General features: G+C 38.4%; 3 protein-coding genes across 3 annotated transcripts; all 3 read right to left on the reverse strand.

Annotated features, from left to right (window-relative positions):
• Positions 1 to 864: 864 nt before the first annotated feature.
• LOC139166741 (olfactory receptor 5V1-like) lies at positions 865 to 5,897 on the reverse strand. The gene is made up of 2 exons (XM_070750779.1): positions 5,869 to 5,897; positions 865 to 1,825 (listed from the first exon to the last, which is right to left on the reverse strand). The coding sequence occupies exons 1-2, from the start codon at positions 5,895 to 5,897 to the stop codon at positions 865 to 867; spliced, it is 990 nt and encodes a 329-aa protein (XP_070606880.1).
• Positions 5,898 to 10,051: 4,154 nt separating this feature from the next.
• On the reverse strand, positions 10,052 to 10,990 carry LOC139159157 (olfactory receptor 5V1-like). The gene has a single exon (XM_070736513.1). The coding sequence runs from the start codon at positions 10,982 to 10,984 to the stop codon at positions 10,052 to 10,054; it is 933 nt and encodes a 310-aa protein (XP_070592614.1). The 5' UTR covers positions 10,985 to 10,990.
• Positions 10,991 to 16,826: 5,836 nt separating this feature from the next.
• On the reverse strand, positions 16,827 to 17,774 carry LOC139166789 (olfactory receptor 5V1-like). The gene has a single exon (XM_070750904.1). It carries the CDS (start codon positions 17,772 to 17,774, stop codon positions 16,827 to 16,829), a length of 948 nt encoding a protein of 315 aa, XP_070607005.1.
• Positions 17,775 to 24,589: the final 6,815 nt, after the last annotated feature.

Here is a 24,589-nt window from a genome sequence, read left to right on the forward strand (position 1 = left end):
CTTTACTTTACTTTACTTTACTTTACTTTACTTTACTTTATTTACTTTACTTTACTTTACTTTACTCTACTCTACTTTACTTTTTTCTTTATTTCTAGGTCACCTTTCTCCAGTGGATTCAGGGCGGCTTACAAAGTCTGTACAAAAAAATGCAAAATATAAGGAACCCCAATACAAATCTAAAAAACCCATCAGTTAAAACCATACATATAAATTCAATCATGATCCATCACTCATGTATATTCTATATGTTTATTCTACAAGTACACTACATGTTTATTCTACAACACTCCTCAAGAGAGAATACATTCGATTATAACATTTCAAAGTTTAACATTTCAACAATCTTAGCATTAAAATGAAGGCACAACCAGGCACAATTTTACGGCAAATCTCTACAGAATGTTTTCCAAATGAATGGCCTTCTTGAAAGACTTGAGTAAGGTGCTTTATCATATAGTTGTGGTCTCAAGATTGAAATAGCCTTCTTTCCAATATCATTTATACTTCTCTTATGGTTGCCATTGTGAAGTAATCATATCAGTGAACGGGTTTTCTGGAGAAGCAGCCATATCAGCCTGAACGTAGTAGTCTGAGTAGTCTATCCTTTGAGGCAAAATAAAACTACCTTTTTTCCAATTGTCTTTCAATTGTTCAAAGGCCCAACGTATCCTAAAGAAGCTTTTGACTTTTTTTCATCCAAGAAAGGGGAGGGTTCTGCTTACATCTTGCTATCTAATAAAATGATTGCTATCAAAACAGGCCAGATTGATACAAATTTCCCACCAAAAAGGGTGAGAAAACAATTTACCAAAATGTTGCAAGAAAGTTCATCATATTCTGAAAACCTTTGCGTGTAATCCCTCAAAAAACCCTCTGTATATTAAATGCTTTGATCAAAGCCCTTTTAACTTCCTTATTCCTGAGGCTGTAGATCATTGGGTTTACCATGGGAGTAAGAATCCCATACAGCATTGAAACAATTCTGTCTTTCTTGGGTGAGTAAGTGGAAGTGGGCCTGACGTAGGTCGCAATGGTTGTCCCATAGAAAAGACAAACAACAGCCAAGTGGGAACCACATGTGGAAAATGCTTTTTGTCTGCCCTCAGCAGAACGCATGCGAAAGATAGCTGAAATTATATAGATGTAAGAGATCAAAGTAACAAGAAAAGCACCGCCCCCTAAAATGCCAGCCACAAGGAGGGCGACAAGCTCAGCGAGATATGTGGAAGAGCAAGAAAGTATCTTCATTTGAGGGATGTCACAGTAATATTGATTAATTTTATTGGGCCCACAGAAAGATAATGTAAAGGTCATTGAGGTGTGAACCATAGAATTTATAAAGCCCGTTAGCCAAGTCCCAGCCGCCAGTTGAACACATAGTCGCTTGCTCATGATATTTGTGTAGTGCAGAGGGCTGCATATTGCCACATAGCGATCATAAGCCATCAGTGCAAGCAAAAAAATTTCAGTGCCCACAACAAAGATCAGAAAGAAGAGTTGCAGCATGCAGCCAATAAACGATATTCTCTTGTCCTCTGATAAGAATGTCTGGAGCATCTTTGGCACCGTGACGGTTGGACAAAGGACGTCCAGCAAAGACAAATTACACAGAAAGAAATACATAGGAGTCTGGAGGTGAGCATCTGTTGCTGTTGCCATAAGAATAGCCCCATTCCCTGCCAGGGTCGTCAGGTAGGCCAGCAGAATGGTCACAAATAGAGAAGCATGCACTGCAGGGAGATCAGACAGTTCAATGAAGTAGAAATGCTTTACTCCTGTGTTATTAGACATTTTCAGGCCAAGAAGCCTGAAGCAGAGGTATCTAAAAAGAATGAAAAACATGTAATTAAAGCATACCTTGTGGGCTCAGTCCTTTATTTTTATTTTTGTTATAGTGGGGTGAGAATATTGACTCAATGTTTTTCATTGAGTTCTTTTTTCAAAAATTCATACTCTATGTAGACAGCAGTTTCCCCTCAAAATTCAAAAAGAGATTTACAATTCAAACCAATGTTTGAAGGCCACAGGGCAAATTAAAAGAAAATCCCAACATAGTAGCACAGTGGTAGCAGCAGCTTTGAGGCCAGAAAGTGATACAGGAAGACCTACAATGTCCTTTGATGTAAGGTTATATGGAAGGCAAGAGATAGTTTGTACTAAACATTCTGACCACTCAGTTCAAATTATATAGTGTTCAGTTGAATTCAGTGTGAGTGGCCAAGAGTCTCTATTCAGGTCAGTGAGGAGGAGGATGCTGTGAAATAAATTAAATCAGGGTTTCCGGTTTTCTTTTCCATGAATTTGGGTTTTTTTCCTTATAAATTATATGCAACTTGGTTTAGATGTATTTCAATGTATTTCTCTAGATCTCAAAATATCTAGAAACCATTCCATTGATTTTTCATAACTCTAATCTGAGGCAGTTTTGTGGGGGAGGGAAAGGGTAGAAGAAAATGAAGCTACCCTTTTGGTAATGCAGACTCAGGCTATCATTCCCTTTGCTCTACTAAATCAAAACAGAAAGGAATATATTCCAAAACACAGAATGGAATCAACCTCATCTTTCTTCAAACACACACAATACACACACACACCACACGAAGGACTCCGCATATATCTCACAATCTGATTTGAAATTTATTTGAAATTTAAGAAAGAGAATAAGGTGAGAATTTGCAGCCAATCCAGAGTTCAGTGCAACTGGGACCTGTTAATTATATTCTCTCATTTTTGCTGAAACAAACTAATTCATTCATTCATTCATTCATTCATTCATTTATTTATTTATTTTGTCCAATACACAATGAGGGTTTCAGTGGGTATATATCTATATACACATAGTAAAATACACGATGAAGGTTATAGAGGAGATACTCATAGTAAAATATATCTAAGAAATAATAGAAAAGAAGATAAAGTAATAGAACATATCAATGAAAGAATAGAAGAAGAGATATAGGAATAGAAGAAAGGTATAGGAGATATAGGAAAGCAATAGGACAGGGGACGGAAGGCACTCTTGTGCACTTGTACTTCTCTTGTTCAGCAAAGGAAGAGCGCTTACTGTAGCTGAACAGCTTATGCCCCTAAACTGAATTGCTAAATAAATTAAAGTGACCACTCATGATTAACCTAAACAGGACTCAAAGATTCCAGCAAAAACAATGTGTATAGGATGATTGTTACATTAATCTAAATAAATTAAATATTGAATCAAAGGAAGCTGTTATTATTTTTCACACATCCCAGCAATAGTTATTTTATTTATTTGTTGAACTTAAAGTCAGTCTTTTGTTCAGGGGCTGAGCTATATAAGCACCACTCCTCCTATTTTTCCACCACTCTCCTGTGAAGGAAACTGAAAGAGAGACTCCAGAACAGCTGGTAAGCTTCTATGGCCAAAAACCAAGGTGGATCTGAACCTTCGCCTCCTGGGTACCAGTACCTTAGTCATCCAACACACTGAATCTTGGATTGTGGGTTTCACAGATTGACTGATAGACTTTTGTAGAAATGACTGGTTCATGCTATTATGGTAAAACAAAAAGTTGTGATTTGTTATTAATGCCTTATTGTACTGTAACAGAGAGTTGGAAGGCAATGTTTCTTTTTCTTTCCCTACCCTTCTTCACTTTTCTTTCCCCTTTTCCCTTCACTGTCCTCTTATTTGCTTTTATAATTTATAATACTTTATAAGCTAATAAAAATGTTTTAAAAAATAGACAATGCAAATGGGGGTTACTCAAAGCATATGTATTACTGGATTTTAGAGTATAGCAGAGATGCAGACTATCACCTACATTTCTTCCATATATAGAATAAGAATAAATAATTATTAAATTAAAACATTGTGTTTAGTCACTATCTAAATTAATAAAATAGCATTGACAAAAGTAGTGACTGTGAATCTAATACTTGACTGAAAATATTCAAACTAGAATGCAAATTGAATGCAAATTCTTAATTGATTTAATTCAGGAACACATAATAGAGTCAAGTTGCTGCAACAGATTATCTTAGAATTGCTTTTGTTGTTCTATAATGGGGTAGGCAAAGTTGGCTCTTCTATGACTTGTGGACTTCAATTCCCAGAATTCCTGAGCCAATCACACTCACTCAGGAATTCTGGGAGTTGAAGTCCGCATGCCATAAAAGCGCCAACTTTGCCTACCCCTGGTTCTTATCAGAAGGAGTGGATTAATTTTTATGAAACTCCTACTAGCCTAGGGTTTTCAAAAAACATTTTAGCCAGCAAAAATCTCTACCAAACCTAAGTCACTTAAGAGTGTTTCTTTTTTCAAAAACATAAAGCTAAATGGGCTATAAAATTAAATGAATAAAATTATTCTTCCAATAAATTGAAGTTACTTGCCTTTCTTGTTTGCCTTGTCTGTATCATCACAATAATCACAACCTGAAGAATTTATGTGGAGTCAAGCAAAATACACAAATGGCTACTCAGGCATCACATTAACAATCATTGCTCCAATCATCTGAATAAAGTCTTTACTACTCTTCCTTTTTTGCTACTCCCAGGTCTCCAGGGAATTTGGCAGCAGTTGGATTTGAGTCTCATTGGAACAGAAGTATAATTTGGTGATTTAAAAAAATAAAATAAGATCACTTTCCTCACCTTCCATAAAGGTTTAAGACCTATCTGTGCTGCCAGGCTTGGGGCCATTAGACCCTGGTCCCCTGGCCAACAAGCGTAGTAAGTCTTGCTGTGTGAATGGGAATGAATGATTTTAATTGTTATTAGAGTTTTAGCTGTATTAATTGGATTTTTCAGATATGCATATTGTATATTGTTTTATAATAATAATAATAATAATAATAATAATAATTATTATTATTATTATTATTATTATTATTATTTATTAGATTTGTATGCCGCCCCTCTCCGAAGACTCGGGGCGGCTCAATATATGTTGCCCTTCATATGTTGTGAGCCGCCCCGAGTGCTCGGAGAGGGGCGGCATACAAATCCAATAAATAAATATGGGGAGGGCTATTGACACTATTTTCAGCTCCTACATGAAAGGTGAAAAACAGATCTAACAAATAAGTGTGAGGTTTTTAATTTGTGTGTTTGTTATTGAATGAGTTGAAACCGCTGCAGGTGTGATCTCATAGAAGAGGCAAACAACAGCAAAATGGGAACCACAAGTAGAAAATGCTTTTTGCCTACACTCAAAAGAGTGCATCAGTAGGGTAGCTGAAAGTCAGTTTCCGGTCACAATTCAGTGTTGGTTATGACCTATAAAGCCCTTCATGGCATTGGACCGGAATATCTCCGGGGCCGCCTTCTGCCACACATATCCCAGCGACCAGTTAGGTCCCACAGAGTTGGCATTCTCCAGGTCCCGTCGACTAAACAATGTCGTTTGGCGGGACCCAGGGGAAGAGCCTTCTCTGTGGTGGCCCCGACCCTCTTGAACCAGCTCCCGCCAGAGATGGAATTGCCCCCACCCTCCTCGCCTTTCGTAAGCTCCTTAAAACCCACCTCTGTTGTCAGGCATGGGGGAACTGAGATATTCCTTCCTCTTAGGCCTATACAATTTATGCATGGTATGTTTGTGTGTATGTTTGGTTTTTTAATAAGGGTTTTTAGTTATTTTAAATATTAGATTTGTCATATGCTGTTTTATTACTGTTGTTAGCCGCCCCGAGTCTATGGAGAGGGGCGGCATACAAATCTAATAAATAAAAAAATAATAAATAAATAAATAAAGTCCAGGGGTGGGATTCAAATTTTTTTACTGCCCGTTCTGTGGGCATGACTTGGTGGGTGTGGCTTGGTCGGGGTCATGTGGACTGAATGGGTGTGGCTAACTCGGCATCACTCATGGCAAGGTGAGGCATCACCTTGCTGTGAGTGACATCAAGTTAGCCATGCCCACTCAGTCACATGACCCTCACCACCAAGCCACACCCATCAAGCCATGCCTACAGAACCAGCAGAAAAGTTCATCCAAGTCTTCTAGTGTACAAACTGGCTGCTTCTCTTTTCTTTCTCCCCCTCATACACACAGAGCAAACAGGCACACAACTCATGGTGTTGGAGGGACTCGCCCATGTGCCATCTCCTTGCAGAAGGTCCCAGCTCTGTGAGATTTGTGCACACTCTCTGTATATGCCCGATAAGGAGGACAAGACTTGGCTGAACCTTTTACTATTGGCACAAAAATCTTTCCTAGCCAAGACTTCTTTAAATTAGCCCACGACACCTCAGTACTGAAGATACATAAAATAACCAGAACGTACCACCAAACTTTAAAATATCGTACTTAGACTCTAGAGAATAATATACCACTATCCAGCAGATACTAACACACTTCACCTCCGCAGATTTCATATGTATATACTATTTCGAACAAACTCCCTAGTTAATCTACAACTATATTTATGGAAATCAAATTTGTTAAATCTACAACATACTTACAAAGAGTTCGCTCAACCACTAGAGCTAAAACAATAGTTGGCTATCCTTGTTCCTCCCCCTTATCTTCCCCTTTTCTTCCCTTCTTTTCCCCCTCTTTTTCTTTTCTTGCTACTCCTCTCTATTTCTTTACTATTTAATCTATACCTGTGTATGATTGTGTGTTTATTGATTCTCTGTGTTTTAATTGTTTAAATAAAACCTGTTTTTATTTTTATTTTTTTAAATTAGCCCAGGTCTTACCTGGACCAACAATCTCTAATGGAATGCTCTCTCTATAGCAGAGAGAAGCTAGGAGGAAGCCATGTTTAGTCCCCTAAGCTTTTTGGAATTTTCATTTTAAAAATGTACTGAAGCTTTTTACAGCCTTATGCATATCTAGTGCAAAAAAAGATATATTACAAAATCATCTAAGAAATTAGATTAAGAATGAAATTCATAAGCACATTCACAGAGCAAAACTGGATTATTTTTCTGAAATTTATTCTTCAGTTTAAAAAACAGGAATATATGAATAACAGTATTTTTTGGAATATAAAACATACCTTAGTTTTTGTTCTGTCGGGCTCTCTGGTATAATCCTCCCAAAATTCACAGGTACAAATTTCAGAAACACACACATTTGAAAATTCAAAACAATGTTCTTTATAATGAAAATTCACTTAAACCAATCCGTCTTTTGGTATAGCAAAGAGCACTCATCTCCAAACAAACTGGTAATTTGTACAAGTCCCTTATCAGTTCTGTGATACTTAGCTTGCAGCTGTGAGGCAATTCACAGTCCTTCTTCTTTCACAAAGTGAAACACACTTTGCCCTGGTTTAGTTTCAAAGTGGGCAAAAATCAGCACACAAAAGGTCAAAGTCAGTAAAGCAGTCAGGAAACACAACGATCAGATAATCCTCCACAATGGCCAAACCCACAGGCTGCTCTTTATAGCAACCTCACTAATTACCACAGCCCCACCCAACCACACGTGGCCTCATTTTCTTTGATAATAATCTCTCAGTTGTTGTTGCCTATGCATCGCTCTCCGCATGAGTGGCTGTATCATTAATTCTTGTTCTGAATCCAAGGAGGAGCTAGATAATTTATCTCCTTCTGAGCTGTCTGCCACACTCTCCTCCTCCCTGTCACTCATGTCTTCTTGGTCAGAGGAGCCTTCATCAGCAGATTCCACCGGGGGCAAAACAGGCCTGCAGCATGTGGATGTCTCCCCCACATCCACAGTCCTTGGGGCAGGAGCTGGGCCAGAGCTAACCACAACAGTTTTGGGGGAGGAAAATAGGGAAAAGAATCTGCTTACCAGGTATTAGAGTTTTTTGCACTCCAGAGAATTCAGAGAAGCTTCCTGAAGCCCCAAAGTGCACAAAACAGCACAATGGGCAAACCAGAAGTGCATTTTCCAAACTTCCAGTTTGTCCGTTGGGCTATTTTTTGCACTCTGGAGCTTCAGGAAGCTTTCTTGAACCCTCTGGAGTGCAAAAAAATAGCACAACAGGCAAATTGGAAGTGTGTTTTCCAAACTTCTGGTTTGTCTGTTGAGTGGTTTTTTGTCCTCCGGGGCTTCAGGGAAGTTTCCCTGAAGCATGCAGAGAGCAAAATGGCCTTCCCAAAAGTCAAAAATCAGCTGGCCAGCATGATGCAACATCTCGCATGCCTTCCAATATGGCTCAGCATGCCACCTGTGGCATGTGTGCCACAGGTTCACCATCATGGCTCTAGTGTATTAATTATTATTCTCATATTGTTCTTAATCTGCTGTTTTGGCAGGAAACAATTTTGGTCTTAGTGTATAGTCTTATTTAGTATTTTTAAAATTCTTTCTGCCATTATTGATATAAATAATTTGTAGTCAAAATTTAGTTAATAGAGAGACATGATCTTCAACAAATTCAAAAACTAAAGAAGATTTAACCAAACATGGGATAAATTTAGACTGGTGGACTTAGGCACAAGTCCAGGCCAAATATCATAGTGACACTAAAACCTATAAATTAAAAAAAAACTTAATGACCTTGATGAGATATTATGTGGTACTGATGAAAAATTAATTGGTAAAATCTATAGATTTAAAATAAAGTATAAAATGGAAGAGGAGGTGGTTAAGGATACGATGATACAATGGGCACAAAAAAATGGACTTTCTATTGATTTGGAGAAATGGGGGGGGTGGAAAACTAATTGAAAATTAACAATGTTGGTGGTGTACAAAGAAAGCCAGTACAAAATGTTTTACAGGTGGGATTTACCTCCAGTAAGAATAGCTAAGATGTTTCCCAACTCATGACCATTATGCTGGAAGTACAAGAAGAGATGTGGAACTGTATGACTGTAATTTGCTGCTTGTATCCTTAAGATTTTTATTAATATTGATTGTTTCCTGATTGCTTATTTGATCCCTATGACAATCATTAAGTGTTGTACCTCATAATTATTGAGAAATGTATATTTTCTTTTATGTACACCGAGAGCATATGCACCAAAGACAAATTCCTTTTGTGTCCAATCACACTTGGCCAATTAATAATTCTATTCTATTCTAACATACTATCACCTAGGGTGGACCTGTCAAGAGGCAAATAAATATTGGAACAAAATTACAACCTGTTTAAAAGAAATAACAAAGGAAGATATACATTGGAAACCTGAAATATTTTTAATAGGCATTGCTGATAAAATGTATAAAAAGGAATTATGTTATTTGATTATACACATCGTTACGTTGGCAAGAATAGTTCATGTGCAATTCTGGAAAAATGAGAGCATACCAAAAAGTGAGGACATAATAAGGAAAATATTGCAATGAGAACTTATATATCCATTCAAAATCAGAATTTTTGAGAGGCTAAAGAAGAGCATTAACATACAATGAAACGTATTCTCATCTCCCCTTCATGTAGTTCACAATATTCTTAGAAAATTAACAACAGGAAAAAAAAGTGCAGCAACTTAAAAACTGTTGTTATTTAAATTCCAAAAGTTGGTAGAAGAATACCATGGATCCATAAATATTACAACAAGCATTTATTCTGAATGGGGGGAAAAACATTACATTTAGCACAGAGTAAAATTGCCTTCTTTTCAATAGAGGGCAGAAAAAAATCTCAACTACAAGTGAGAATTTCAATAAGGATAACAGGGTTAAATGGTTGCAACATTCCACTATAAGTACAGTTACATCACAATTTCATGTGTTCTGATATGTAAGGCTTGGATGGTTCTAAAACAAAAGTAAAAACCTCCATCCTTTTCTGTACAAATTTTTTTTTACCATGTCTCATTCTCAGCGATTGCCTGGATAAGTCAGCAATTTTTCTTGACAAGATTATTCAGAACTGATTTGGCATTACCTGCTTAGAGCTGAAAAAATGGTAACTAGCCCAAGGCCACTTAGTTGGCTTTATGTCTAAAGAAGGACTAGAAATCACAGACTCCCACTTTCTAGCCTGGTACCTGAATTGGCACACTGAATTAGTTCTTCCCTTATAGATAGAAAAAATATTGTCAGCCTCATGGGGCAAACCATCACAGCTGATTAGTTAATTCTAATTACATAGACAAAATCTTGCAAGTCTGAAAGTACACTTCTCAATAAGGAGATGTTTATTAAAATCTTTTCTGATTGAAGGCTTTGTACAATGCTTTTTTTACTTCCTTATTTCTCAGACTGTAGATCATAGGGTTCAGCATGGGAGTGATGATCCCATAAAGCATGGAAATTATTCTTCCCTGCTTGCCTGAATAAGAAGAGGTTGGACGAGCATATGTAGCAATGGTGGCCCCATAGAAAAGACATACAACAATCAAATGAGAACCACAGGTAGAAAAGGCTTTGTGCCTCCCATCAGTGGAAGGCATGCGCAAGATGGTAGAAATTATATAGACGTAAGAGATCAAGGTGACCAGAAAAGCCCCACCTCCTATAATACCAGCCACAAGTAGATGAACAACTTCAGCAAGGTAAGTAGAAGAGCAAGAGAGAGCCATCACAGGTTGAAGATCACAGAAATATTGGTTGAGTTTCTTAGATCCACAGAAAGACAATCTAAAAGTCAATGAAGTGTGAATCATAGAATTAATTAATCCCAATAGCCAAATCACAGCCATTAGTTGAATACACTGCTGTTTATTCATTATATTAGCATAATGTAAAGGACTACATATGGCCACATAGCGATCATAAGCCATCACTGCAAGCAAAAAGATTTCAGTGCCCACCATATCAATGAGGAAGAAGAGCTGCAGAACACAGTCAACAAATGATATTTTCTTCTCCTTTGACAAGAATATCTGGAGCATCTTTGGTACAATGACTGTCGGACAAAGGATGTCCAGCAGTGATAAATTACTCAGAAAGAAGTACATTGGAGTTTGGAGGTGAGCTTCTGTTCCAATGGCCGTGAGAATAGCCCCGTTCCCTGCCAGGGTGATCAAGTAGATCAGCAGAATCACCACGAAGAGGGCAGTCTGTACTTCCGGGAGATCAGACAGTTCAGTCACATAGAAGTCCATCAACCCAGTTGTGTTGATTTTCTCCATCTTTCTGGCAATCAGATTGAGCTGCAAGAGTACCTAAAATAGGACAACACAAAAGAGGTTTTTTTTAAATGTATATTTTTGGATTTAAAACTATAGCAGAGATGCAGACTATCACCTACATTGTTGCAGCTACAGAGGGTGGATGGAAATCAGATGATGGGAAGAAGTCCCAGTGGAAATCTCAATAGCAAAGGAAACTACATCAGTAGACAGAGTCTCTTTTTCTTTGTAATTTGGGTTAAAGATCAGTGTTAACATTTATTGCCTATTATTACAAGTAGTGATGCAGTTAGAGCAGGGCTGTCAAACTCCCTGCCTGCGGGCCGGATACATCATGTGCTGGCTACGCCCACATCCAGTTTAGCAAAGTGGGGAAAGTCCCAATTTGTCACATGACGCTCCGTGATAATGTGAGTTTGACATCCCTGCTTTAGAGGATTCGATAGTTCACTCCCTTTCTATCATCTTTTCTCCTCATCTGTGATTACTCAGATTATAAAAAAATAGTACAAAAGTTACAGTTATAGAAACATTAACATAAGGTGAAGAGATAATGAGCAAATCCTTATTAAATTAGGTCATTGTGTATGAAAGAGATTTTGGTCATTGTTTACATTAATAAACAGCATTGATAAAAAATAGCTATATACTGTGAATCTAATAATTGATTGCAAATACTCAATTTTGAAAGCCATTGAATGCAAATTTTTAATTCAGATTTAATTCAGGAATACATAGCAGAGTCAACAGGTGACAGATTACTGCAACAGATAATCTTATTCCTGTTACTTGGTAAGTTCCAGTTACTTGGTAAGGGGGCAGATTAGATTTGTGAAACTCCTACTAGCCTACTTACTGCAAATAACATTTTACCCTTCAAAATCTCTATTACTAGCAGGCAGGAATAAGTTAAGAGACTTCCCTTAGAGCTTCGGGTCCCTTTTTGTAAGGCATTAAAAACATTCCTTTTTTATTTACCAGACTGAAACATCCTTGTCTGGGGATCAGTAAGAGGGGAAGACATTGGAGAGATTAGGAATGTTTTAATAAACTTGTGTTTTTTATTAGCTGTGCTTTTTGCTAAGTGAATATATTACCTAACAAGAGTTATTGTCTGTCTTTATCAATTGCATATGGCCTCTTGTTATGTATAAATAAACATTATTATTATTATTATTATTATTATTATTATTATTATTATTATTATTTCATTTTTCAAAAACATGAAGCTAAATGGATTTCAATTCACCAATGATAACAATGCAGAACAAAAATTATAATATTTTCAAGGCTGTTACTAAACCTTCCCTAAAATGCCTTAAATTAAACCTTCCCATTTTGGAAATGGAGGTTAAGTATAAGGAAACAAAATATGCTAAGGTCATTTGTGATTTTGTCACTGCTATGGATAAAATCTACTTTGTTCTGACATTGACCCAGGATAAGTCATTCATTAAAGAATAGAACTGCAGACAAATAGACCCGCTCATTTTCATCAGTTGACCACCATACGGATTGGGCTGCAGTCTGTATGTTTATCCATATGTCCGTAAGGAAAATCCTTCACATCGAAAGGATACCTGAACCTGGAAGATGTTGTTAGATAATGACATAAAATTATTCTTCCAATAAAGTGAAGTCACTTGCCTTTCTTGTTTCACCTGTCTGTATCAGCACAGTAACCACAGCATTAAGAATGTATGTGGAGTCAAGCAAAATGCATGCATGGCTACTTATGCATCACATTAATGCTCATTGATCCAATCATCAAAGTAAAGTCTTTGCTACTCTTCCTTTTTGGCAATTGCAAATGACAGCATTAAGACAAAGACTCTATTGAGGGACTGCAAGATCTCCAAGGAATTTGGTACCAGTTGGATTTGAGTTTCATTGGAACAGAAGTACAGTTAGATAAAATCTTTTTTAAATGCAACAGCATCAAATTAGAAAAAGTTACAATGCTATTAATCATAAGAAACAATCTCATTTGAGTTCAAAGGGACTTTCTGCAGGAAAGTACAAAAAGTATTGAAATGTTAATTATATCCATCTCCAATTTAACTCAAAGAATTACAGTTATTCAAGTAAACCTGCTGTTTGTTTCCCTGGAACTGGATTTCTTCAAAAGCAGTTGTAATCCATATCAAGTATCTTGTGGGTATATATGACAATTTCTATATATAGATTTTAAATCTCTGATTGTAAACAGGGCACAAATGTGATAAAATAAGACCTTACCTATTTTTTTTAATATTCCCAGCTCTTTTCATGAAAGGAAATTGTCCCTTCTTTTTTCATCTGTGATCCAGAGCTTTGTGGATTGCACAACTGCAATTTCTGCTATGCCTTCTGTATAGACAAAAGTTGCCACCTCCTACCCCCCACCATTCTAATATTCCCGATAATCTATATCTCCCTGTCTACATTTTAATAAATCTGTTTTTTTGTATTTATCGATTTCTTATAAAGGATTTTGGCATTTGTGGGACAAATGTCCCAACCACATTACAAAGGATCTTTGTGTAGCAAAATGGGAGGAGGAAGGACTATGTGAGAAAAAAATCTAAAAAATAAGTGAACACATACTGGTACATACAATTGATTCTTAAAAGGGGAACTTTTAGTACAAAATTGCTTCTAGCGTTGAATCAGACTTTTTTTTGTCTGTTTGTTTCAATGAATTGAAATTGCTGCTAGTTCTTCCTATATTGTAGCTTTTATTTTTGCGAATGTAACACAGAAAACTATTTATCAATACTTTATACTCTGTACATTCTCTGCATTTCTGGCATGGCTCCAAACTGCTGGAAATCAGTCCAGAGTTGCAGAAACTGAACTTATTTTGAGAGGTTCTACAGAGCAGGTTCACTCAAAGGAAGCCAATCAGTCGTTTCCCCCCCATGAGAGTTGAGCAACCTATTGACTCAACATTTGTAAACTGATTTGTCTTATTCCAATCAGCATTAAATAAACTTTCTTACATATCAAGCTTCTGGTGACCTCATAAACACGTCCATGTTGTTTTCCTGAAAGACCGTGAAAGTAGTTTATCATTGCCCCCTTCCATGTTTTGAGTTCATTTCAATTTTTTTATTTACCACTTAGTCTAGAGTCTGGACCCTTACTGATGGGTTTAGAGATTTTCTGATGGTCTCCTCTCCGATTATGAATCCCATGCACAATTATTAATCCCTAGCTATCCTAACTAGAGTGGTGCACTGTTTGGAATTCAGTATTTCAGGCTATCGCTGCCCATTGCCAGGTGTTTTATCCTGACAAGTTCAATCCTTCCAAGGTCAGTAAATGAGAACCTACATTGTTGGGGACAATATGCTGATTCACCCAAACTGGTAGTGATCTACTGATGATGTCACAATGATGTCACTGACCCAGTTCGATCGGTGCTGGTCCATAGATGCCATCCTAACCCTTGACATGAGTGATGCCAAGTTGGCCATGTCCACCCAGTCACATAATCACCCAGTCATCTGATCCAGTCACATGACCTCAAAGCCACTCCCACCAGTCACGTATCTGGCAAACCACTCCCATTCAGTCACATGACCATGAAGCCACATCCACTGTCACATGACCATCAAGCCTTGCCCACAAAATAAGCCATGCCCACAGGGTGGTAGTAAAAAATTGGAACCCACTTTTGTCTAAGTGCTATTGCTATTGAGGTCAGTCAAAGTCGGTCTAATATTGGACAATGAAATGTCAATTATGGTGGGAGATAGATAGATAGATAGATAGATAGATAGATAGATAGATAGATAGATAGATAGATAGATAGATAGATAGAACTGATAGTGGAAAAATATGGCATACATCTTCTCCATTTGGGACATGTAAAACTCACATATTTTAATGTGTGCATAATAAATGCAGTAGATATAAATTCATGATCCCATATGTTTATTCTACAACACTCCTCAAGAGATAATACATTAGACTGTAACATTTCAAAGTTTAAAATTTGAACAATCTTAGTATTAAAATGAAGGCACAACCAAGCACAATTTTACAGCAAATCTCCACAGAATGTTTTTCCAAATCAGCACTGAAAAGAAAAGAAAAATAGTAAAGTTGCTGAATGACCTTCTTGAAAGACTTGAATAATGTGCTTTATCAGATAGTTGTGGTCTCAAGATTGAAATAGCCTTCTTTCCAATATCATTTTCACTTCTCTCATGGTTGCCATTGTGAAGTAATCATATCAGTAAATGGGGTTGGAGAGAAACAACCTTATTAGCCTGAACGTAGGACAGGCCTGAGTAGTCTATCTTTTGAGGCAAAATAAAACTACCTCTTTTCCCAATTGTCTTTCAATTGTTCAAAGGCCCAACTTATCCTACAGAAGCTTTTGACTTTTTTCATCCAAGAGGAGGGAGGGTACTGCTTACATCTTGCTATCTAATAACATGATTGTTATTAAAATTGGCCAGATTGATACACATTTCCCACCAGAAAGGGTGAGAAAACAATTTACCAAAATGTTGCAAGAAAGTACATCAAAAGACAGACACAGACTTCAGGGGATAATCAGAACTGCAGAAAAAAACAATTACTGCCAACCTGCTTTCCATTGAGGACCTATGTACTGTACGAGTCAAAAAGAGAGCCGTGAAAATATTTACCGACCCCTCACATCCTGGACATAAATTATTTCAACTCCTACTGTCAAAATGACATTATAGAGCACTGCACACCAAGACAACTAGACACAAGAACAGTTTTTTTCACAAATGTCATCACTCTGCTAAACAATTCCTTCAACACTGTCAAACTATTCAATAAGGCTGCATTATTGTTACTATTAGTTTTCTCATTGTTCCTATCACCCATCTCTTCCTACTTATGACTGTATGACTGTAATTTGTTGTTGGTATCCTTATGAGTGTTCGGAGAGGGGCGGCATACAAATCTAATAAATAAAATAAATAAAATAAATAAATAATATTGATTGCTTTCTGATTGCTTATTTGTACCCTCTGACAATCATTAAGTGTTGTACCTCATGATTCTTGACAAATATATCTTTACTTTTATGTATACTGAGAGCATATGCACCAATGACAAATTCCTTGTGTGTCCAATCACACTTGGACAATAAAGAATTTAATACTATACTATACTATACTATACTATACTATACTATACTATACTATACTATACTATACTATACTATACTATACTATACTATACTATACTATACAGTGGTACCTCTACTTAGGAACGCCTCTACTTTCTAGAACTTTTCTAGATAACAATCGGGTGCTCAAGATTTTTTTGCCTCTACTTAAGAAACATTTTCTACTTAAGAACCCAAGCCTGGAAAAATTTCCCAGGAAATTTGAGAGCGGCACAAAGGCCCGGCCAGTTTCCTGCCATTCCTCCTTTAATCCTGGCTTTTCTGGGCTGCCAGAGGAGCCTTTTGGTGGTGCTTAAGGAGGCTTTGGCAGCCCAGAGCAAGCGGAGCATTTTCTTTCTCTGGATGCTTGGAGAGGGAATAAACCACTTCGCTGTAGTGACTCACTTGCGCTGCCTCCCATACACCCCGCACAAGGTTGCCTCCCAGAGAATCTGGGGGGCGCTCATCTCACCTTCTTCCTTCGACAGTGACTGTCCTCTTCCTCCTCTTCCTCCTCCTCCTCCCACCCAAATTCCGAGCTTTTACTTCTTTCCTAATGGGTTTGCACGCATTATTTACTTTTACATTGATTCCTATGGGAAAAATTGCTTCTACTTAAGAACGTTTCTACTTAAGAACCTGGTCACGGAACAAATTAAGTTCTTAAGTAGAGGTACCACTGTACTATATTCTGAAAACATTTGAGTATTATCCTAACCCCTCCCAAAACCTTTGTATATTAAATGCTTTGATCAAAGCCCTTTTAACTTCCTTATTCCTGAGGCTGTAGATCATTGGGTTTACCATGGGAGTAAGAATCCCATACAGCATTGAAACAATTCTGTCTTTCTTGGGTGAGTAAGTGGAAGTGGGCCTGACGTAGGTCGCAATGGTTGTCCCATAGAAAAGACAAACAACAGCCAAGTGGGAACCACATGTGGAAAATGCTTTTTGCCTGCCCTCAGCAGAACGCATGCGAAAGATAGCTGAAATTATATAGATGTAAGAGATCAAAGTAACAAGAAAAGCACCGCCCCCTAAAATGCCAGCCACAAGGAGAAGGACAAGCTCAGCGAGATATGTGGAAGAGCAAGAAAGTGCCCTAACTGGAGGAATGTCACAGTAATATTGATTAATTTTATTGGGCCCACAGAAAGATAATGTAAAGGTCATTGAGGTGTGAACCATAGAATTTATAAAGCCCGTTAGCCAAGTCCCAGCCGCCAGTTGAACACATAGTCGCTTGCTCATAATATTTGTGTAGTGCAGAGGGCTGCATATTGCCACATAGCGATCATAAGCCATCAGTGCAAGCAAAAAAATTTCAGTGCCCACAACAAAGATCAGAAAGAAGAGTTGCAGCATGCAGCCAATAAACAATATTCTCTTGTCCTCTGACAAGAATGTCTGGAGCATTTTTGGCACCGTGACGGTTGGACAAAGGACGTCCAGCAAAGACAAATTACATAGAAAGAAATACATAGGAGTCTGGAGGTGAGCATCTGTTGCTGTTGCCATAAGAATAGCCCCATTCCCTGCCAGGGTCGTCAGGTAGGCCAGCAGAATCGTCACAAATAGAGAAGCGTGGACTGCAGGGAGATCAGACAGTTCAGTGAAGTAAAAATCCTTTATTCCTGTGTTATTAGCCATTTTCATTTATTTTATTTATTTATTTATTGGATTTGTATGCCGCCCCTCTCTGTAGACTGCCAAGAAGCCTGAAGCAGAGGTATCTAAAAAGAATGAAAAACATGTAATTAAAGCATACCTTGCGGTCTCAGCCTTTTATTTTTATTTTTGCTATAGTCAGCTGAGAATCTTGACTCAATGTTTTTCATTGAGTTCTTTTTTCAAAAAAGTATACTCTATGTAGACAGCAGTTTTCCCTCAAAATTCAAAAAGAGATTTACAATTCAAACCAATGTTTGAGACAAAGCAAAGCGATTATGGAGGCCACAGGGTGAATTAAAAGAAAATCCCAACATAGTTATAGGAGAAAGAACTTTAGTCTTCAGGTAGCAGCAACTTTGAAGCCAGAAAGTGTTACAGTGAGAGCTTCAATGTCCTGTGATGTGAGGTTATATGGAAGGCAAGAGATAGTTTGTACTAAAACACTGTGACCACTCAGTTCAAATTAGTTGCACTCAGTGTCTGACACAGGAATCGGCAACCTTTGGATGAGTAGGAGTTGGGGTGGCCAAGAGCCTCTATTCAGGTCAGTTATAAGGATGATGTTTTGAAATAAATTAAATCAGGGTTTCTTATTTTCTCTTCCATAATTTTGGGGAGAATATATTGAGTTTTTTCCTTGTAAATTACATGCAACTTGGTTTAGATGTATTTCCCCATCTCAGAACATCTAGAAACCATTCCGTTGACTTTTGATAACTCTAATCAGAGGCAGTTCTGTAAACTGCATAAAGGGGGGGAAAGGTAGAGGGAAATGAAGCATCCCTTTTGGTAATGCAGGCTCAGACTATCATTCCCTTTGCTCTACTAAATCAAAACAGAAATACAGCCTTTGCAATTTGCAATATGTCCATCACAATGAATTGTAAAGCAAGGAATATATTCCACAACACAGAATGGAATCAAACTCATCTTTCATCAAACACACACATACACACACACACAAAGGACTCTGCATATATTTTACAGTCTGATTTTTGAAATACAGTACTTGATTTTTCTGGAAAAAGTTGGAGTCTGATTTTCATTTTGACGTTGTTTTTTGATCTTCAAATACGGAATGTTATATTCATAAAGTGTGAATCTTGAATTGTTAATACTAGTCGTCATTAGTTAATCTAATTTATCAGAAATACTTATTTGCCATAGAGCCAATATAGGTACACTTGAAAAATTTGTAATTGCCAATAAAAATTCAGTTAAGATACATAACTATTATTTTTGAAAAATCCCTTCTGGCATTAGAAAAGAACTAAGACACTTCCATGTTGATTTCTAAGCTACAAAATCAACACTTTCATGCTTTAATAGATTCAATATTAATAAATAATAGTGTTGCATTATTACAAAACTTTACTCCTTTGCACTTATCCTATTTGAATCCACTTTTTTCTTGATCTTTTAGCCAACTTCCTTAATTTTTTCAGGGCTGAGCAGACAAAAATGCCTCACAAAAGACTTACAAAACATCTGAGCTTGAATAGCAGATATATTCTAACATTTCTAAACACAATTTACAGACTTTCTGCACTCATTTTGACATTATACAGCATATTTTAATGCTAAAGCAGCATAACTTTATCGTAATAGAAAGCCAAGAGAGAGAATTTTGATTTAATCCAAAACCAATTACAGACTTTTTCATACAGTCATATCAAGAGACTTTTATTACATTTTTATGAATGTATAATTGTGTTTTGGTAACTGTGAGTGGTAAAAATGAACTAAAAAAACCAAACTATTTGGCATAGATTCAATATTCATAGTCTGGAATTAATTCAGGATGAGTCCAAAATAAGATTGAAAAAGCATACTGTAATAAAATCAATAAACATTTGAAACTTAGGAAAGAAAATCCAGAGTTTAGTGCAACTGGGATCTATTAATTATACGTTATATAATACATTCCTTTATCTTGTTCAGCACAGGACATCTTAATCCCCTAAACTGAATTGCTAAATAAATTAAAGTGACCATTCATGACTGACCAAACTAAACAGGACTCAAAGATTCCAGCAAAAACAATGTGTATAGGATGATTGTTATATTAATCTGAATAAATTAGCTATTGCATAACAGGAAACTGTTACTATTTTTCACACGTCCCAGCGATAGTCATTATTTTATTTATTTGTTAAATTTACGGTAAATCCAGTCTTACACTCAGGAACTGGGCTACATAAGCACCACCGACTCCTCCTATTTTTCCATCTGTTTCCTGTGAGGGAGACTGAAAGAGAGTTTCCAGAACAGCTGGTAAGCTTCTATGGCCAAGGACCAAGGTGGACCTGAACCTTCACCTCCTGGGTGCTAGTATCTTAATCATCCAACACACTGACTCTTAATGTTCCTACAACATTTTTACATTGAGAATGTGATTATTATTCCAGAAAATATAATGCATTTCAAATAAATAAATATACACAATGCAAATTTCAAATATATTATGATGCTAAACGGTAATTTGCCCACTGCCCTTGTACCTGAACTATAATGTGACAGCAGTTTTCAGTTCTCCAGCTTATTTCAATTTATTAAAAACCTACCTGATAAAGAGATCTTCCAGCTTTAAATAAGAGAATATTAAGATGACATTGTTTTAAAAATGATGCTGTAATGAAATCCTGCATTATATTTTGCATCTTTATGTACTATAAAAGAAAAAACCCCTCAAAGGAATAGAACCAGGGACAATATGAATACTAATCTAGGTTGTATTCTAGTATTGTATATATAATCTGTACCAAAGATAACATCTGGGGACCCAGGCCTTTGAGAACATTACAAAGCAAGCTACTGTTTTAAAACTTGCTAAGCCATCTGGCAAACTGAAGTATTCTTTGGTATCAAGAGAATCTCAAAATCTTCAGTGGAGTACAGTTTAGAAATTAGTTTGAGTCATAGCAACAATCAAACTATCAATGCAATAATTTCTGGGAAAGTTTTTGTTTTTTTTCTTTCTGTATGTCTACATGTTGGTCCTCAAATCAGACCAAAACTAGTTTTCCAACATGACAATTGCTCATCAGAAGAGGGAAGAATTCAGGTCAGGAGAACTGCATCCAAGGGCATGGGGTGAGGTATCATCAATATGCGGATGATACCCAGTTGTACATCTCCACCCCATGTCCAGTCAACGAAGAAGTGGAAGTGATGTGCCAGTGCCTGGAGGCTGTTGGGGACTGGATGGGTGTCAACAAACTCAAACTCAACCCAGACAAGACGGAGTGGCTGTGGGTATTGCCTCCCAAGGACAATTCCATCTGTCCGTCCATTACCCTGGGGGGGAACTATTGACCCCCCCAGAGAGGATGCGCAACTTGGGCATCCTCCTCGATCCACAGCTGACATTGGAACATCATCTTTTGACTGTGGCAAGGAGGGCGTTAGCCCAGGTTCACCTGGTGCACCAGTTGCGGCCCTATTTGGACAGGGAGTCATTGCTCACAGTCACTCATGCCCTTATCACCTCGAGATTCGATTACTGCAATGCTCTCTACATGGGGCTACCTTTGAAAAGTGTTCGGAAACTCCAGATCATGCAGAACACGGCCGCGAGAGCCATCGTGGGGCTTCCCAGATTCGCCCATGTATCTACAACACTCCGTGGCCTGCATTGGCTGCCGATCAGTTTCCGGTCACAATTCAAAGTGTTGGTCATGACCTTTAAAGCCCTACATGGCATTGGACCAGAGTACTTCCGGAACCGCCTGCTACCGCACAAATCCCAGCGGCCGATAAGGTCCCACAGAGTTGGCCTTCTCCGGGTCCCGTCGACTAAACAATGTCGTCTGGCGGGCCCCAGGGGAAGAGCCTTCTCTGTGGCAGCCCCAGCCCTCTGGAATGAACTCCCCCCGGAGATTAGAACTGCTCCCACCCTCCTTATCTTCCGTAAACTACTTAAGACCCACCTATACCGCCAGGCATGGGGGATTTGAGACACCTTTCCCCCAGGCTTATTATAATTTATGTTTGGTATGTATGTGCTGTTTGGTTTTTAATTATGATAGGGTTTTTAGGCTTTTTTTATATTAGATTTGTGCCAGTATAATATTGTTTTTATCGTTGTTGTGAGCCGCCCCGAGTCTTCGGAGAGGGGCGGCATACAAATCTAATATATTATTATTATTATTATTATTATTATTATTATTATTATTATTATTATTATTATTATTATTATTATTGCCTTCTCTGAAGGAATCTTATTCAGAAATTGATGAACTACTGGAAACAAACACTGCAGGCAAAGAAACTGAGGAATTCAGATCCAACCTGTAGCAGACATATAGTTTCAGCCTGGCTTCTTCAAAGTTGCAGTGCAGAAATATTAAAAAACCCTTCTTGCTCTTGAAAAACATAAAGTTTACTTATGGAAAAGTAAGAGCTACTAGACTTAACAGAGCAGCGCACTGCTTTGCATTGCTAGCAGTGCTACTGATGTCCTTGTTCAAAGGTGTTATGAAGCATGCTCACACTTGCAGGTGATTACAGGCATGCAAATATATCTATGTGACACTGAGCCATAAGTATTTAAAGAAAATCTGATACCCCAAAGATTTATTTCAGGTTTTGATCAAAATAAGATAGCAACTAGGTAATACAGAATTAATTCTGGAATTATCAGGTGCTTTTATTTTATAACCTATAAAATTAATTCTGTATAAAATATTTATCAAATTAAGCATATAAAATTATTTGATAGATAAATCTATGAATCCACGCTATTCTAGTGATAGCTATAAAACTAAAATCTATTTAAAAATATATCTCCGGGATCGTCTTCTGCCACATGAATCCCAGCAGCCAGTAAGGTCAATAGAGTTGGCCTTCTCTGGGTCCCGTCGACTAAACAATGTTTTCTCTGTGGCGGCCCCGGCCCTCTGGAATCAACTCCCCCCAGAGATCAGAACTGCCCCCCCTTGCTTTTCATAAATTGCTCAAGACCCACCTATATTGCCAGGCATGAATTGAGACATCTCCCCCGAGCTTATATAGTTTATGTATGTATGGTATGCTTGTGTTGTATGGTTTTTTAAATGACGGGTTTTTAGATATTTTCTTTTAATATTAGATTTGTTACATTGTATACTGTTATTATTAATGTTGTGAGCTGCCCCAAGTCTGCGGAGAGGGGCGGCATACAAATCTAATTTTATTATTATTATTATTATTATTATTATTATTATTATTATTATTATTATTAAATCAGAATCTACAGATTGCAGATTAACAGAGTGGGAAGGGACCTTGTAGGTCAGCTAGTCCAACCCATTCCCCCCACATACACACTCAAGCAGGAGACCCTACATCATTCCCAACAAATGGCAGTCCATCTCTTCTTGAAACTACCAAGTGATGAAGCTCCCACAACTTCCAAAGGCAAGCTGTTCCATTGGTTGATTATCCTCACTGTCAGAAAGTTCCTCCTTATTTCCTAGTTGAATCTCTCTTTGATCAGGTACTTTGGAGAATAGCTTGACCCCCTCCTCTCTATGGCAGCCCCTCAAATATTGCAACACTGCTATCATGTCTCCCCTGCTCCTTCTCTTTGCTAGACTAGCCATGTCCAGTTCCTGTAACCATTTTTCATATGTTTTAGTTTCCACACCCCTAATCAGAGGTGGGCAGCAGGTACCACGGCATGGAATGCTGTTCCATCGGCAAAAATGAAGCTGCGTGTGCAGCTCCATCATTACCAGCCATGCACGCGAGATTCGGTTTCTGCGCATGTGCAGAAGACAAATCTCGTTGCCCCAGCCAGCAACAACAGCATCCCACACTAGGTGGGCCCAGAAAGTGCACGCTCTCTGGGTCCACCTTCCTGGAGCATTTCTTCCCACTGGTGACTTCCAGGCATGATTGACATGGCGCCTCTGCCACTGCAGCCAGCAGCAGCAAATCCCTCCTGGGAGCCACCAGCGGGAAGAAATCCTCCAGGAAGGTGGGCCCAGGCTTCCTGAGCTAAAGCACCTGCATTTTCTCCCTTCTCCCTTCCCTCGTTCTCTCAGGGTGGGAGAGATACAGCCCTAGAACAAGGAACCTTTTTGGCTGCAGCCAAGAAATCTTTCTCCCAAACTCCATCAGAAATGAGTCTTCGCGCCTGCGCAGCCTTTTCTGAGTGAAAGTAGAGAAAGGTTTCTTGCAATGCGTGCAGCCAAAAGGTCCGTTGTCTTGGTGCTGTGTCTTAACGTGCACACTTTCCACCCTTCCGCCTGAGAGGTTATTGCTTGGATGGGATGGCTGAGGCACTGCGGATGTTGCTGCTGCCCTTGCTGCTGCTGGCACCTATGGAAGCCCCTACTGTCCCTTACCCCCCGAGGCAGACCAAGCTCAGCTGCGGGCAGAGCTGCATCTATCAGGGATGCTCTCGGCATGGTTGCCTGGTGCCTCGTTGCAGGGAAGAGTAAGCGGAACCTGGGGGGAGGGAGTCCAGGCAAGGGTCCCTGAGAGGCTCCCCTCCCCTGAAAGAGTCCAGCTCAATCGCAGTCCATCTGGGGTTTGGAAGCCGCAGGGCTGGAGTTTAGGGTGGTGTGGGAGAGAAAAAGAAAGGAAGGAAGACCGACAGACTTTTGGCTGCACGCAAAGAAACCAGCAGAAACCTTTTTTTCTTTCTCCTCCCCCCACCCCAACTCCAGCTCCGTGGCTTCCAAACTCCCAACCAGAGCAGCAGCTGATCTAAGATTGCACTTCCTGCTCTATGGTGATGGTCAACAGAGGCCTCCCCTTCTCTCCTCTCCCCCCACTCCTCTCCCCTCACCTGAGTGCTGACTGAACAGTGTGTC

Source organism: Erythrolamprus reginae, chromosome 1, assembly GCF_031021105.1.
Source record: "Erythrolamprus reginae isolate rEryReg1 chromosome 1, rEryReg1.hap1, whole genome shotgun sequence".
NCBI classification, from domain to species: Eukaryota; Metazoa; Chordata; class Lepidosauria; order Squamata; family Dipsadidae; genus Erythrolamprus; species Erythrolamprus reginae.